Genomic DNA, 17,814 nt, shown 5'->3' on the forward strand with positions numbered 1-17,814 from the left:
TTCTGCAGTTATTACTCTGATCCATTGGCTACAAAAATGAAAGAGGGGGGAAAAAAAAACGTCAAATGAGTATTTGGGAAGAAGAATTCAAAATTAATTTTGCATTGAAGTGATATTGCTAAAATAGTAAAATTTTAAAAATCTGTATTCTCCTTGGAAATGTTAGTGATTGGGTTGGGAATGGGGTTTGATATAGCGAATCATTGCCCTTGCGGGCGGGGAGGTCTTGCTGTGATAAACAACTGAGGCCTTCACTTAATTTACTTCAGTATTGCCACCGAACAAAATGTTGATATGATCCTTTGGAATGTTAAAGCCTGGTGCAACTTTTTTTCATCATGGAAAGTGTATTTGATGGCATTCACTTTAATATTTTTGTTTGGCTGTAAACTCTTCATATTCTTTTTCAGCATAGATATTATTTATCTGCCACTTGATTTACACTAGCAGAATCACTTTTTTTTCTATAATTTTAATGCCACATAAAGGTACTGCCACTTCTATAAGCACTCAAAGATAACAATTTTTAAGACAAACGGTTTTAGGCTTGATAAAAATAGTCCCTTTATATGATTTCGTAGTAATATCTGCTTTGTTGTTATTTGGTTTTTAGGAGCATTAGCAACTAAAACCATATTGCTCCGGGGATGTGTGGTGGCCATTCCCTGAAATTTCCACATCCTCCTATTTGGTGGTCATGGGCTCGAACTCTGGTCTAATCAAGAAACATGTGCTACGCACTGCTGGTCCTGCCCACCTGGCTACGGAGGTGCCAAAATCTGCTATATGTGAAACTTCAATGTCAGATGAAAGGTGTCTTTCATTGAATACCAATAAAGTCTTCTTTGCGCAACTGCTCATTCCATTTTCACAGGGGAAATGGTTTTATACATTTCCATGAGGGCTCTGTTGCATCTCTTGCTTAAGGCTTAAAAGAAGAATTTGTGTATTTTTCATATCTTTTCTTTTGTTCTTTACTGTTATTATCTCTATTTCCAGGTACAGAAATTATTTAGTGAAGAAGAACTGAACCAAGCATTAAAGATGCAGGAATTGCTTTTTCAAGACAAACTAATAAAGAAAGATGCAGAATATAAGGAGAAGATTGAAAGTTTAGAAAGCACTCAGCAACAAATTATTAATCAACTTCTTTCTCTTCAAAGAGCATTGATCACCACAAGGTATGGTTTTCATTTTATTTAACAGTTTCATTTTACATGTACATAAAAAGCAGACATTGACTATGAAATTTGATGTCTCATTGGGTCATAAAGCATTAGTTTATACCAGAAGGTTTCCAGATTAATGAATCTCAGTTTTTATTAATGTTTTAATTATCAACTTGTAATAAAGAATAAAATAAAGCATAGAATTTTATTTCTCTTTAAAGAGCATTCAGATTTTCTTAACTGCACCAGTTAAATATTTAATTTAATCTCATTCAAGGTAAGTCCATTTAATCCTGCTGAATTTTATTAATTGAATTTTGTGCATGACGTTGAGGAAATTTGATCCACTGTTGTTGTAGGACATGTTTTCCTTAAAAAAAATTTGGAGGGTTTTGCATGTCGGTTAATTAATGAAACTCAATTTGATGAAAGGCTTTGTGCTCAAAACACACATGCATATATGTGTTAAATATATATCTTAAATATAATGCCTGTGGAGAACACCATTTTCTCATATAGATCAAGAATGAACAGCAATAGCATCTTTTCAGTAAGTTTTCCCCTACCCTGTTGCATACTGAATTTTGAAAGAAGCACCTGAAAGTTACTGAGTTATACCAAGTATATGCTATTCATATGATAATGGAAAACCCAACCTGCTATGCAGGCAAACAAATTGTGATCAGCTGTAAGCATGCTGTGAATAGTGGTGGTGGAGAGGGGGAAATAACTCACAAAACAAAATTATAATTTCAGTTGAGCAGTTGACAGACAAGTCATGAAAAAATGATCAGTAAGCAGATATCTGAAAATCCCAACCTCCTAATCTGTGTAGCATTAAATAAAAAAAACTACCTGTTTCACCAACACAACTTCTAAATTCTGAATAAATTTGGAAGATTTCCTTACCCTAGACTAAAACTTACAAAAACATAACTGACTGGTTCAGAAGATAAAAATAGCCCATTTCACCAACAAATTTTTAAAATATATTCAAACATTGCTTAGCATAGTCACACTTAGCACAAGCTTGAATAATGTCCAAGCTAAACTGAAAACACTATAAACTGCAACAATAAGAGGTGCAGAGATTTTTATATATAAAGAGAAAGAACATTACAGCATTCCTTTGCTTTTATAAAAATTTTGTGAATTTTTGATAGGTTTATTGACAGGCAGTAATGTTTTTTTTTTATTATTTTTTATTATTATTTTTAAAATTAGTGTCAGATTAGTGCTTAATTGTTTTATTTAATGTCTAACATGTAATTTGTTATTTTCAGCAGGATTTTTGTGTTCCTCTCTAAATCTCTCTCCTTCTCTCTCCCTCCCCCCCTTTGTCTATTTCTGAAAACTTGGAGAAATAGAGCATTTATATTTATCATACTTTAGTGAATAGTCCATATGTGTATATTACACAACAGTCATAGGTCATTCTGCCTATGACTGTTGTGTAGTATTTATATTGGATGGAGGCGCCTCCATAGGCAGGTGGGAAGGAGCAGCAGTGCATAGCACACGCTTCTTGATTAGACCGGGGTTCGAGCCCGTCACCACCAAATACAGAGGATGCGGAAAGATCAGAGAATGACCACCGCATATCCCGGAGCAATATGGCCTTAGTTGCTAATGCTCCTAAAAACCAAATAACAAACATATTGGATGGAAACAGGAATGTTTGCAGTCATTTCTAAATTATTGAGAATTATGGAAGCTAACTCTAATATTCCAGTACAATTTTCCTGTAAATTGCATGGAAAAAGGTAGGGGGGGGGTTATGATGAAATCAGTATTTTTTTATGGTTTTTAATGTCTTTGCAATTATTTTTCTTTTTTCAGTTCAAGCGATTTGAATGTCACACTTGGAAGCCAAGATTTCACAGCTGCATGACAAACTCCTTAGTGCCTGTGAATTCACATACTCACACATTGAGTTGGATGATGCAGTCAGTTGTTTGAAATAAAAGCTATTGGCCATAACTGTATGTAGCCTGCCCTCTCTTGCTATGTTATTACTACAGGATTAGACTTTTTTGGCCATGTTAATGGTTTTTGAAAATTTCTGCATCTGACAATATCTGTTTTAAATGCGGTACATTTCATTATGTTTGTGTTATTTATTTGATGTATAGGACTATTATAGTTTGGTGTTAATTGAGTTGGCTTATAACAAAAAGAAATAGTACTTCCAAGTGTAGTGCACACTGAGACAAATTCCTTAATATCTAAGTTGTATAATGGGAAAGGACTTTTTTTTCTGCATTCATAGATGCCATAACATTTTTCATTGAGAAAATAGCATTATGCCAGTGTACTGTTTCCTAGCACAATATGAAACTGAAAAACAGACTCGAAATGCCTTTTGCAAAACAATAAAATCAGCTTGAATATTAATATTTTATGTGAATTACTATTAGGCAATAAAAATAATGCAGTTAATATTCTGAGAAAATTATACAGTGAAAGCAATAAATAGAAAAAGTAAGGTTTCTCAAATATCAAAATGTTACTTGATCAGTTTTGAAGTGCTTGTCTGAACTTCTCCACTTTCAGGAATAAATTGGTTATTTATAAAGAAAAGCATCATTTGTTATAAAGTCATATTTATATATAAATGTGTTTCATTTTTCTTTATTTCTTAAAAACTTCAAACATAATAAATAGGATAAATACACACATGGAGGGGGGTGATTCACCTCCTCCATTGGTACAACACAAAAAAGTTGTGTGTTGTACCGATGAAGTAGTATAATATGTGCATAATCAGGCTTTTATATATAGTGCCTTTGCTTACACCATTTGTAAGTTGATTTATTTTGTAATTGGTCCTTTTCACATCGAATACAAAAGTCACAATGCAAAGCAGTAACTAAATTTGCTTTTTTAAACTGGATGACACTAGAGGCTTTTCTTATGGAGAAGCCATTTGAACAAGTTTTCCTGGCAGACATTAAGAAAAATTACATTTCTTGCAGGATATCTAAAAAATATATTTATAAAAAGTTTATCAGACATTTGTTATTCGAAAATTTACTGTATGCATGGTTAGTGTTTAGTGATATCTGAAAGTGTTTTTTTTCTTCTTTTGATTCAACCTGTATCTATATTCTCCTAAATCTTGTGCTTGAATAAATGTACATTGTAGAATAGGGAAGCATTCTCACTTGATTCTAAATACACACATTATGTTGGATTTAGGGTTGTTGTTATTACTTTAACATGCTATGCTAAGACTGATGTAAATTATGCTACAAGTTTAATATTTGTTTACCATTATATTGTTGCTTTATTACAGCCATTTTCATGTAGCTGAGTTTATTTGTAGTGTTAACTTATTTATTTATTTTTTGATATAATTTATTGTTCAGTTTTCATTAGGAACAATTAACGAAATACTCTCCTGCCAAAATGTATGGGATATTTATAGTTATGAACAGTGTATTTATTAAAAAAACTAATAGTATGTATACCCATCTTTTGGCTATTATGATTCAATAAGATTAGTAACAACACAGAGCTGCAGAGCTCAATGACTTCTACGTTATTACAATATATTTAAAAGAGTAAGAGATTACCTCAATCTTTTGCGTAGAATGCTTCCAGTCAGTGCTCTCCAAATGTAACAAATAAAACAAAATAAATGGATAAAATAATTTAATGAATTCTTTCACTCATAGAGATATGACCAATTCAACATGCAACAGAATTGAAAGCCAAGAGCCCCCATCCGATCCCAAAACACATCAAACCAACTCAGCAAGACCATGAGTGTTAGAAGACATTGTGTCAGAATAAATAATTAAAATCATGATTAAAAATTGGATGAACACAAATTAAATGAAATCACAACTTTTCCCTTCCTTATGCAGATGTCATAAATGAAGTTCTTGAAAAAAAATGTTAATTACTGACATTCCTCAAGAAACTGCAAATTCCAAAATTTCCCATAGTTTCCATTTCTGTGTTGGTTTGTCTTTTTCCAACCTTAGCATTGAAGTCACCTAACTGTCACATACTAAACCTTAATTTAAAAAAACGCTGCTATAGTGACAACAGGAAACTTATCTTCCCCAACAAGTGTTGACTCCAGAAAATGTACAAGGCACCACTGAATGAATGGCTAAGTTTCATATTTATAAAGTTGACAGAAGGAACAAACAAGATGTTTCCTTCAAGTCAAGAGAGAACTACAAAAAGGCTTTCCACACAGAAGAAAATAACTTAAGCATTGGCTGTTCTTGTCATCTTATTAATTTGTAAGCTGGAAATGGAGCTTCATGCTTTCATAGTGGATGAATATTTGGTGGAAATTTACTAATATCTAGAAAGTAGTGCTAAAAGGAAATATAAAGTACAGGTAACTCTCGTATAACATGGTAGTTAAGTTCCCATAAAATCTCATGTAGTGTGAAACTGCGTTATACGGGACTGAGAACCAGTACAAAAAGTTAGGTTCCTATAAAATCTTGTGTAGTGGGAAACCACGTTATACGGGACTAAGAACCCATACAAAAAAGGGATGGGGTTGCGTTCCAAAAGCTAACAAAAATACGCCATTTTTTTATAACTATCAGAAACTTCATTTTTATTAAATGTAGTAATAACTGAACAAACGTCTTACAAACTGTAATACATATATGTCAGATAATGTATGTTCATTTAATTTATTTACACCTTTCATTGCACGAGAATTAGAGAATCTATAAACTAGTATAGGTTTTACAATGTGATCTCCTGATGCATTACTGCACATGTGTAATGTTATACAATCTTTTGATGCCTTAAAACTTAGTGCAGCTTTCTCTCTTTCTCTCTCTCTTTTTTGAAATAAATGTTCTGTTGGGCATTTTTTCCCACTGGCATTGAAAACTTGATGTGGTGTGTATCCGTGCTATTCAATAATTTTTTTGAAATTCCTCTGCATACTTCTTGGCAGCTTCATTATCAGCCAAAATTATCGGCCAATGCACTTTTCCCTTGAATTCTTATGTTATGTAATGAGAAGTGCTTTTTAAATCACTCAAACTGGCAACAAACTGCAGATTAACTGGAAGATTCTCCATTTTATTTTAAATGCCTATTAATTTTTATAAATATTGCTGTCTAATGGGATCATTTTTTACTGCTATTGTCAGTCCAAATACTGTCAGTACAAATAAGAGTGACTCCATGTATTTGGTCCACTCCTCGTGCATGAGTGCATTAAGGAGTTTGTTAATTGAGATGTCCAATGACTTTAGTTGGTTAAGACCTCAAAATTACTGCTAACTCCAAGTTTAATTGAGCAACCATCCTTTTTGTTGCCTCTTATGTGCTCTTGTGGAGTACCGTAGATATAAACACTGTCCTCCCACACCACCAAGTAGAAAATACCCAGCTCTAATCCCATCAGTGAAACAAGGAATTTAATGGACTTTTTTTTCACAATGAGTTAATTGGTCTCAGATGAGGGTTGCATCAATTTTTTTATCCCCAGAATTTCAAGTTTTTTCAAGAAAATAGGCAAATTGACCACAGAATACATGCAGTTTACAGAATATTCTATTGCCCGAAATCCTTAGTTGTTTTGGGACTTAACACCCCCCCCCCCTCCACCCACCCATGCCCTCTTTTGTGTGATTTGAAATGGATGCACAATAAAAGAGCTAGTTTATTTGGGATCGCCACCTGGATATTTTGCCTGTACTGTTTCTAGTCACAGCTGAAGATTACTGGGTACACCTGGTATACCTTTGTATCATAAGACATAGGAGTTTTAGACAACAATATTTGGGGGGGGAGGAGTGCTTCTTACGGTGGGAAAAATAAATATTGAAAGTACATAGAAACAAAATAACAAATGAGTAGATTTCCACTGCTGCCTATATTCTTTATCAACTTTCAACAATATTGTTAAATTTTGATTTGGTGTCTTTTTTGACAGCTTTTAAAATTCAGAAATTAAATTAAAGACAGTTGCGATTGAGACATGCCAATAGATAGCAGAAACTTCGTTTATTACAGTACACCCTTGATAACTCACTCTGACAATTTCTGATCAAAACTGCCACAGGAGTAGTGTTTTAAAATTCTTAATTTAAACTATGTTTAATAACTCAACAATTTTGCGATTTAGTGCTGTAAAATTGTCACCCCAAAATGTTTTTGTAAATTAAATTCAGGCAATTCCAATATGAGTGTCAGTGGCACATTCATTACATCAGTTCACAAGGCATTCATGTGCTCCCTCCCCCCTTGTGTGTGTGCATGCATGTTTTAATCACTTTGGTAAAGTTATTTAATATTTTATTTCTGAGCATTGACCCTGAGTTGCATGGCTTTTACTGTGTGTTGTGAATTGGCACATTAAACACTGCCAGTGCATTCTCTGTTTCAGTCTGTTTTGTACTTTTTTCTTTTGTACTAGATGTATATACTCCAGAGAGAGTCACAGCAGTGCAAGATGACACTAAACTAAGAATCTGATTATCTTGTATACAGCCCTTCAGGCTGTATACAAGGGGTATAACAAGAAGAAATTTTTAATTTGTGCTGAATTTGAGATTTCTCCTGATATGTTCTCAATTTATCCACAAATAGAACTGCAGGGCATCCAGATGTAGACCAGTGTGTATTAAAGTGGTGTTTTTTAGTGTCAAGATCTTTCCTTTAAGTGGTACTATAGAAGGATAATCTCTCAGTGTAAAAATTGTCATTACTGATATAAGCTTGAATTATTAGTTGGTTATGTTATTATATGTTATGAATCTAAAGTTACTTGATAGAGATTATTTTGATTGAATTAATTCATCGCTGTATTTTGTTAAAATAATCTTTCAGCATTAGATGAATTATTAGATTGTTATGTAAAGCATATGGGCTTACCTTGAAAAAAACTTACTTTTTCACTGACAATTAGTTGTTTTGGTTTCACAAGTATGAGCAAGTGTAGCCCATCCTATATAGTGCCATCACGAGTGTATCAATAGAGGAATGACTAAATATGGTTAACGTACCTTCTTAAAGTTTGGTACATGGTTAAGGCAAAAGTATTGTAATGATAGTTAAAGATATTACAAAATGTTTAAAAAAAATTTCACAATAGTTGTAAAACAAAGCTTACCAGATGGTTATATGTGCACTTGGATTCTAAACTGTTTAGGACCAGAGGTGCTCAGATATCAAAGGATTAAAACTTCATAGTGTAAAAAACATTCTAAAAGTGAAAAAAAGAAAAGGTCTCTTTATTCTCTTTTTCCTCCTCTGCCATGTGTACAGACAAAGTACCACGTCTCTCCCCACCTCAAGCTCAGCTGGCCATCCATGCCAACTCCTAATTCTGTATCCTTTGCTTACACTCAATCTTCAACTTCTTATACTATACTACTATCTTACATCCATCCTGAGAAATTTCCAATACATCCCCTTTCATAAATCATTGATGGACACAGCATGGCAAACCGTTACTTGGGACCTTGGAGACCTCCACACTGCGGCCGACCGGGCTAGCCGGGTAAAGTGCCCGCCTGGCAACCCAATGGTTGTGGGTTCGAATCCCGCCTCGGGCTTGGATCAAAGTACCGCAAAAACCTTGGGAGGTGCATTATGGCCACAGAAGCCGATGTGCCAACAACTACAAAAAAAAAAAAAAAAAAAAACTTCCCCACTGCAGGCCATCCAAAGAAATGAACAAGCTGTCAGAAAAAAAGGCTGGCCAAAAGCTGCTGCAAATCAGATAATTGAGACACTCAACAAGGACCATAATATGATTATCCATGCTGAAGTATTGAAAATTGAGGCCCACTTATGCTTCACTCAGGATTGATTATAACCTTGCTGACTTTTTCTATCCCCTACAATCCCGCCTTGTGGATTCAAGGGATCTCACAAGTGGTTTTATGATGCTGTGATCTACTCTGTCAGAATATCTGTTTCATTCAGTCCACCTGACAAAATGGAGCACAGTCTAGAAAGCTGACCCAATTGCCAACATGATGCACCTGAATGTGAACTGTTGGTTACTTCAGATGTGAATGATTGCACTATCCCTGTAAGAGTGTCTAGGTGATCTTAGCCATTTACCTCAAGGACCTGCCAACCAAAATACCCCACTTGCACAACTGTTAGTGCTGTGAGACCAGAAAGATCTGTTATCAGAATACAAGAAGCTTGAGTGTCCTTGACCTTCCCTCTCCATATGCAGATATTTTTTGTATTTCTGAAATCCAGCTGGGCCAGACTGAGGAATTCTTGATTGTAGCAGGTTTTGGTTACCCATTTTCTTTTGGAATTCTATGGAGAGGTGGCATTTCTTTTGCAGAATCTTACTCCTCTTTCCAGTCACTGAAGGATCCAGCAAGTTTCTGGAATTTGAGGTAGTTAGGCTTACTCTCAAACATGGGATGGGAATGCTTGATGTGGTCATTCTGTATATCTCCCCCCATCCCTGAATCATGGTTATCTCACTATGGTTCAAATCAACTCCATGCATTGCTATGTGAGTTGTGTGTGGAGACTTAACTTCCTCTAAAGCTGAATTACCTGAAAGTCTGCCTCACATATAACCTGGCAGTTTTAGACATTCCATCTGGCCACATCTCAGTCAACAAGAGACAATTTGACTTTGTCTTCTCTTTAATAACTATATGGGTACTATCCCTGCCAGTTACCTCCTTTGCATTAGATTGTGATTCTGTTGCTTTCCTAGCTTGTTTGTCAGCATGCAGTTTTAACCAGCCGCAGAATACCAGAAAAATGTCTTTCCGTGAACTTGCTTACCTTGACACCAACAATTGCAGCTTTGCTGTCTCAATCATCTGCCATATGTTGGAACAGGACAGATGTGGAGCCTACAGTCTGTCTCCTTACAGCATGGCTAAACTTTGTAGCAAATAACAATACCTTCAGTCTGTAACCCTCTCAGCAAAAACAAGAGTGTGGTGGTGGTCATCTGAATTTATAACTTTGTCCAGGCTTAATTAAACTCTGCACCAAAAATGGAAATCATCAGGAATATCTAAGGTTGGATTGTTTTTTCAAAAGCCAGAGATATTTTCGATAGAACAAAATTCCAGTGAATAGGATGCTACATCCACCACTCTTGATAAAGGTAAATGTCTTTTCACAGAACAAAATCAGGAATTTCCCTGAAATGCTAAATCCTATTCTTTAGCTGCCTGAGAGTATTAGTCTGTGCAACTCTCAGCAACTGCTGAGTTATGTATCCTGGATGTCACTAATTCATGTGTGTAATGAAATTCTAGGCCTCCACTATTTCCTACCAGAATAAAATATTTACATAGCCAGATCTCTTCCCAAAATTGCTACACCACCCGACGCCTCCATAGCTAGGAGAGCAGGAGCAGCAGTGCATAGCACACGCTTCTGGATTAGGCTGGGGTTCGAGCCTGTGACCACCAAAATATGGAGGATGCGGAAAGGTCAGGGAATGACCACTGCATATCCCTGGAGCAAAACAGCTACACTAACCCTCACGATCCTCTTCAGACCTAGAACAAGGGCATCCTGTTTTCTCAAACTGTTAGAAAAAACCTTGCTACTGATCTTAACTTCTCAGTTTTCTCCAGATTATCCTTCATAAATACATTACTTCATAAAGAATAGATCATCTGTCACAAGAATCTTTGACTGTAGTAATTCTAAAGTTCTCTTTAGTTGAGGCTCCAGTTAGCCGCTCTCGGCTGGAGAGACTAGGTTTTTTCTTCCCAGTGAGTTATTCTGAGTTTTTCAGCTCACAAAACATGCAAATTGGCCCATGACCTGAACAAGAGTCCTTGAGGGCCTTTGAGGTCAAAGAAGCAATGGTTATAACATATTCAGGCTGCATTTGATTTTGCTAGTGTTGATGCACTGCTTAAACTGAAAATTTTTGTATGGTCAGCAGAAATGTGCTGCATTTCATCTGCTCCTGCAGTTAGACATCCGTGGCGAATCATTTAGCTGATCCATCAACAATGATCTGATGGGGAAATCATATCTAGGCTGCTGTTTTCAACACTTTTACTCATCTACGTCTGAAGCAACAATGAACTTATGCTCTGCTAATGATGTAAAAATGAAGATTGTAAGTAAGTTACTATTGCTTGCCTCAGTGACACCTCAGACCTCTTCACTGAATACCCAGGCCAGTTTGGTCTCAGGATAATCCAGACAAATTGACAAAGATAATTGGAAACAGACACCATCTCACACATTATTCCAGTGATCTGAGGAAAACGAATTCCAGTAGTTGATATGCATCCAGACTTGGGAATAATTGTCGAGAATAAACTCAGGTTCTGCCATCATATTAAAGCAGTGCAGCTGAAAATGCTTGGAATGCATTTGATAAAGAAGCGACAACACGTATGCAACCAGATCGTAAGGAAACATTCTCTTGCAGTTTTGTACAAGCCAGTAATTTGAGTAGCAGTGTAGCAGTGCCCTAGACAACTTTGAAACCTCTCTTTGCAATGAGATACTCTATGTTGGGCTTTCAAACACAATTGCCCTCTTGTCAGAAGCGCAACAGTACTGTCCAGAAAGTGGACATGGAAGAGCCCAAATGGATTAACAACTAATTAAATCGACTTCATCCTCACTAACAGAAGATATATTGTGAACGATGTTACCACCCTGAACAAAGTAAATGTTGGAAGTGATCACAGAATGGTAAGATGCACACTTGATGTAAGAAAAGAAAGGAAAAAACTGACTCGAGCAAATAAATGATAGGATCATCTAATCTGATAAGTGCACAGCTCATCAATTACAAGTAACCCTCATATAACACGGTTAATAGATTCCTATCAAATGTCGTGTTATGCATGACTAAGAAGTACAAAAGGGGGCGTTACGTTCCAAAAACTAACAAAAATATGCCATTCTAGATTTCGTGTATCTCCTGTTTCTCTTTAAAAAATAAGTAATCTGGGTTTGTTTGCTTTTGCTGGATAAATTTTTGTGAATTTCATCGTTTGGAGCTAAGCGTTTTTGAAGCTCCCTTTTGAACTTTGGGCTCCTTTCATTCAAGAATCGGCCCCGAGTGCCAAGCGATAGTGTCCAAGCGATTTTCCTAAGTGATATATAGTGCTCTTTCTAAGTGATTTCGTTATATTTTCTCTCCAGTGCTTTCTCATCCTTATTTCTTTATAAGTGGTTCTGTACTTAACAGATCCTAAGTAAGAACCCAGAAAGGAAAATTACCTTTCTTTTCCTAGTATATTTATTAATTTTCGCACTAACAAACTAACCTCTCCAACCGCTTGGCCACTAGGTGGCACTGCTCCTGCCTCCACGTGGTGGGGCTGGAAGTCTGGGAGAAGAAATCCACTCTCCCAGGGCTAAAAGGAGCAACAATGGACAAAAATAAACAGTCCTTGTGTGGATCTTATGATTCAGAGCTAGACAAACATAATCCAGATCATGATGACACAAATGTATCCCATGCGAAGAGACAAAAAAAAGAAGGAATGGATAAGACCACACCACTCTTTCTAATACTACACTCCTCCACAGACCAACCATTGAGTAAGCTGTCCCCATTTTTGATACAAAAATGTCTCGAAAATGTGGCTGGCCCTCCAAAAATGGTTCGGCGATTAAGATCCGCAGATTTATTGATCGAAATGTCCGAACATAGACATGCTGAGAGGCTATTGAAAATATCTACTTTTGGTGGAATTCCCACGAAGGTTACCCCACATGCCACCTTAAACTCCTCTAAAGGGATATTATCAGAGTGGGATCTATTAAACATATCAGAGGATGAACTTGTGCATGAACTAAGAGACCAAAACGTGGTACGAGCCAAAAGAATTGTTATTAAAAGAGATGGAGAACCTTCTCCCACACGGACGGTGATCCTAACATTCAAAACGCCAAATCTAAAACTTGTCATCCATGATTTTTTATTAAAGGTGTAGTGAACTTCCAAAGATTTTATGCATCTAAAATATCTTGGGTTTTTTGATTTTCCGATGACTAAAAGTCTTAATTTTTCACTTTCTGTCATATTCATCCCTAAAAGCAAGTGTTCTATTCGGTAAACATTTAAAGAATAAACCCATTTCGTCAGCATTAAAAACATCCTTAGGTTCATATTCTTCCAAAATCTTCTTTAAGGTATTGTTCCTCCAGTCTTCTTTGCTTACATTAACACTTTCTCCACAAATAACCTTTTCCACAATTCTGTGGCGCTTCTTAAATTTATCTAGCCACCCAGTGATCGCATTAAATTCTGTATGTCCAAGGGACTGAATAAATTTCAAGAGCTTGTTGCTTAATAATTGGACCCAATATTGGTATATTCTTTTCACGTATCATTTGCACCCATTTTAGAACAGCTTTATCAACATCTTCGTATATACACAACTTAATTCGCTTCTTGTCTGCTTCTCCTTCAATTGCATTTAAAATTGATTCTCGATTTTTTAAAATCGTAGATAAGCTGCTTGCAGGTATGCCATATTTCTCCGCAACATCTTTTTTCTTAAAACCGCGGTCAATATCATGAAGAATCTTTACTTTATCATTAATACTTAAACACTTTCTCTTCAACATTGTTTTCGCAATTGTAAAAATCAGCTCTTGCCAATACACACACCGCAAACTTCATGCGCTGGCCATATAGCGAATTGTTAGTACCGCCTACTTAATGACGTTCACTTGCCAATTCAACAGTATCACGTGACCTTTCCTATCAATCACTTTGAAGAAATATACAACTTTGTGAGTTTCTTTTATTCTGCTTTCATTCATATATACACGAAAGAAAATTTATGGTTAATGTATGCTGTATGTTACTTTTCAGAAAAAAAATAAAAATACAAGAGCATATAGCCTATGTAATTAATGACATAGTTCTAAAAGAACAAAATAAAAAAAAAAATAATAAAAATTCATGAAAACCATCTACTGGAAGTCCAGTTAGATGAGAACGGACATATCATATAATGTTTGACAGGAAGGTCATATGGTACGGTTGAGGTGAGAAGCGAATGTAACTCAGTAGGCGTTACTAAAATCCGACTATGGTAGCATTCTATGTATTGCCGCTGCAGCACACTAAATGTTTACCTCAGCGAATTTCATTTTCCCCTGAGCCAACATCAATTTACAAATCTACCCTATTTATTGTAAAGTTTGTGACCACTTTTAAGAAACCCATTCGGTTTTATAACTGTAACAAAAATGAAACAAAGGCTGTCCTACGGGCATCAATGGTCACAAGTATTCACTAAAAGGTTGATTAATTCCAGATGCTAATGCGCCATTTGGAGGGATGGGGGCCATATATTTGAGCTGCTGTTTAGCAGTAAATGCTTGAAAATCTTCAAAAATGCTATTACTAATTTTTTTAAAAATTCGTTATAGAGAGACTAACACTCCACTATATGGGGTTAATTTTACATTTCGTTTCAAGGTGCAATGTTTTGCAAAAAAATTCGTAATATAGAGAAATTCGTTAAATAGAAGTTCGTTATAGAGAAGTTCCACTGTGTGTGTATATATATATATATATATATATATGAAATGTAGAAAATTAATAAATAACTTATGTAAAGTTAACTAAACAAGAACTAATTAATGCCATCCATCCATATCTAGATAGAACAATTCATCAGTCTTATTATATATTTTTTGTATAGTTTAAGTACAATTAGTAAAATAGGTAAGATATATTTCATATAGGATAAGCTGGTAGCTACTTAACCCTATAATAGCCATAACTGGTCCACGAGGCCAAACCTAGTAAAGGATGATCATTAGTCAAAGCAAAAGTAAAAATAAAACAATTAATAAACATAGTAATAATATATATCAAGTCAATTATAGGTAATAGGACACATTGAAAGGGACTTTATCGAGGGCTAACCCTTTCAATATGTCCCCTACAATTAACCAGCTATCAGTTTCTGATATCATCTGCCTGTTTAACACAATCAAAAGGTAATTCGTGCGATAAATGGATAAGTATAATTAAAGTTAGCAATAATTTTGTTGTTAACAGGCTGGATGACTTTAGCCCGACCGATAGCTAAGACAGCAAAAGCATATGTTAAGGAAGAAGAGAAATAAATGAGAACCAATATCCTTCAATTAATATCATATTAATAAGTACAAAAGGAGCATAAGCTAAAAAAGGAGAACGGATTCAAGGTTTAAGAATAGCAATAGTACCTCAATCCCCCTCGAATCACTCTAATAGTTCATGAGGTAAGAAAAATAGAATATGATAGTAAAAGTTAAAAGTAAAGGGAAAGCTATAATGCAAATGTACGTCAGATTTTACCGGAATTGTAACTTCCCATCCCTCATAGAAAGAGATCCTGGTATATCATAAGTATAATGAAACAAAATATGATAATATAATGTATTTTGTGGAAAGGCTAATTCCTACATGCTTAAATCGTGGTAAAACGTTACGTTAAGAAAACCAAACTAATTAGGCAAAATCCAACTTACCACGAAAATGAAATATAAGAAAGAACACGCTGTAGTGCACGTGTTATTTTATATCCAACGTTAGCAGATGCCAGCACCCTCGCAGTTCTGACATGTAATTTAGTTGAGAAATAATTAAATAAAGTAAGCCTAATAGCAAAAAAAGGGACCAACAGCATAATTCGACATTTGGTACTAAAATTCAGTATTATATTAAGAGGTGAAAAAATAGTTAGATATAAGGTTCTCAGTAGAAAAAGATGGCTAAGGGGGAAGCCATGAATTGATTACTACCTCAGAAGCAAATATAGGTACAACTTTTTCAATGAGCGTAAGCTATATTAGTATTGCTCCTGAGGCAGTGCCTAATTATGTACATATGTACAGGCTCTGTAGATACCACTAAAGTCAACAATACAGTAGTTGAATAAGTACCAATAAGGAGAGTAAAATATTAATGCCGCAAAACTTTCTACATTTGCTAATTAAGATTATTATAAGAAGAATAATATTTTATAACAACACATACCTATTTTGGCATTATGCATGTTCACTGGGTTGATACTGGTGAGGGTATCTTAGTAGGATGTTGAATTAACTATTAAGGCTAGTAATTAACATTACTAGCCTTACAGCATTCAATGCTTTAGGCCCACTGGAGGACTGTTATGCCAATAATGTAGTAGCCAAGGATAGTACTGCTCATAATAATACACCTAACAATGTTGCTCACAATGGCACGCACCCAGCTAATATAACACCTATAGATAATAATTTCTTAAAATTCAATACCTGTAAGGACATACGTTGTCAAACCTGCCCTTCTTTGAATACTAAGCATTACACTAACAATACAGAAGCTCAGGCCTTTTGCCATGCTACTGGTATTGTATACCTTATTACATGCAATACTTGCGAAACTAAATATATAGGACAAACTGGGGGTGAACTGCACATTAGAATAAATGTACACAGATCGCATATTAAAAACTATGTCAACTTAAAAGACATAGAACTGCAACACTTCCAGTTGCACAGCTTCAATAATATCATGATCACCATTTTAGAAATAGAGCATAATAATAGTACCAGGTTAGAATTAGAAAACATTAGCATATTGAAATATAAAACACAGTATCCTTATGGACTTAATAGCTTATTCAATGGGCATTGTTACACCAATAAAATAACAGATTCATAACCTCTTTCACATGATTAAAAGACCCATACCTATAATCAAAAAAGTAAAAACTACCTCCAGTAAAACTACTAATACCTTTAAAGCAACCCATTTTTTTAATAATACACTAGGTAGATTTATAGATGTGCTAATATCATGGGATGAACCTATTATACAAGTTTAAAGCATAGCAAACTTAGAGCTTTAGCAAAAATCAATGCAACTTATAGCCATAATAACATACATCTAAACCACCTGCTTAATGATATTTTTAAATACAGATTTAGCAAGAAAAATAGTATTACTAATGAATATATCAACATTAAATTTAGCTATAACTTGTTGGATCATATAGGTATAAATAAACTTATAAATATATACAAACACGATCTACCTATTACCAATTTGAACATTTATACCAGATTCAGTTATAATAAGCCAATAGGACTTACAGTCTGTAATTATAAGCAGGTTGCCTGCAACTTAGAAAAGGGTGATATTGAGGCAGAATGTTTTTGCCATTTGCCTCAATATCATAAGTATGTGGATAAGGATCACAAGCATATCATTACAGGTGACCTTAGTATTATTACTGACCCTGAATTATGCACATTGCTATCCTATGGATTTAAATATAGACCTAACACTATCTGCAATACCAATAAGATGTATAAACAAATACATTTAGGCCTCGTGCACTTTTGCCTAAAATTAACATATAAGCACAACATACCATTAGAAGCCTTCCACAAATGGATAACCCTTACATATCAAGCTGTTTATAAACAGGTTGGCATTATACATAAAAATAAACAGCCTACCAAGACCTTTGATATGTTCAAAATAAAGCAACTTTTAAAAATGTTGCAAGCTAAATTTATTATAACTACCATATCTAGTATTACCAACATTATCATGTTGGTAATGCTAGATAAACATGATTATATTAATAAGTTAGATTCAGTTGTGTCTGATACCTCCACTTATCGTGAAGTAGACCCAGCACTGTTTACCAATTTGGTAAATCAATACAATAAAATG

General features: G+C 34.9%; 1 protein-coding gene across 2 annotated transcripts in view; it reads left to right on the forward strand.

Annotated features, from left to right (window-relative positions):
- The window catches only part of LOC150085638 (transforming acidic coiled-coil-containing protein 3-like), a 292,710-nt gene that overhangs the window by 202,112 nt on the left and 72,784 nt on the right, over positions 1–17,814 (forward strand). For both annotated transcript variants that reach the window (XM_090374148.1, XM_090374149.1), the window contains one exon: positions 1,000–1,181. In XM_090374148.1, the coding sequence (XP_090230274.1) occupies positions 1,000–1,181 (182 nt within the window). The remainder of the gene's footprint in view (positions 1–999; positions 1,182–17,814) is intronic.

Source organism: Mastigoproctus giganteus, chromosome 5, assembly GCF_048544385.1.
Source record: "Mastigoproctus giganteus isolate SK-2022 chromosome 5, ASM4854438v1, whole genome shotgun sequence".
Classification (NCBI taxonomy): domain Eukaryota; kingdom Metazoa; phylum Arthropoda; class Arachnida; order Uropygi; family Thelyphonidae; genus Mastigoproctus; species Mastigoproctus giganteus.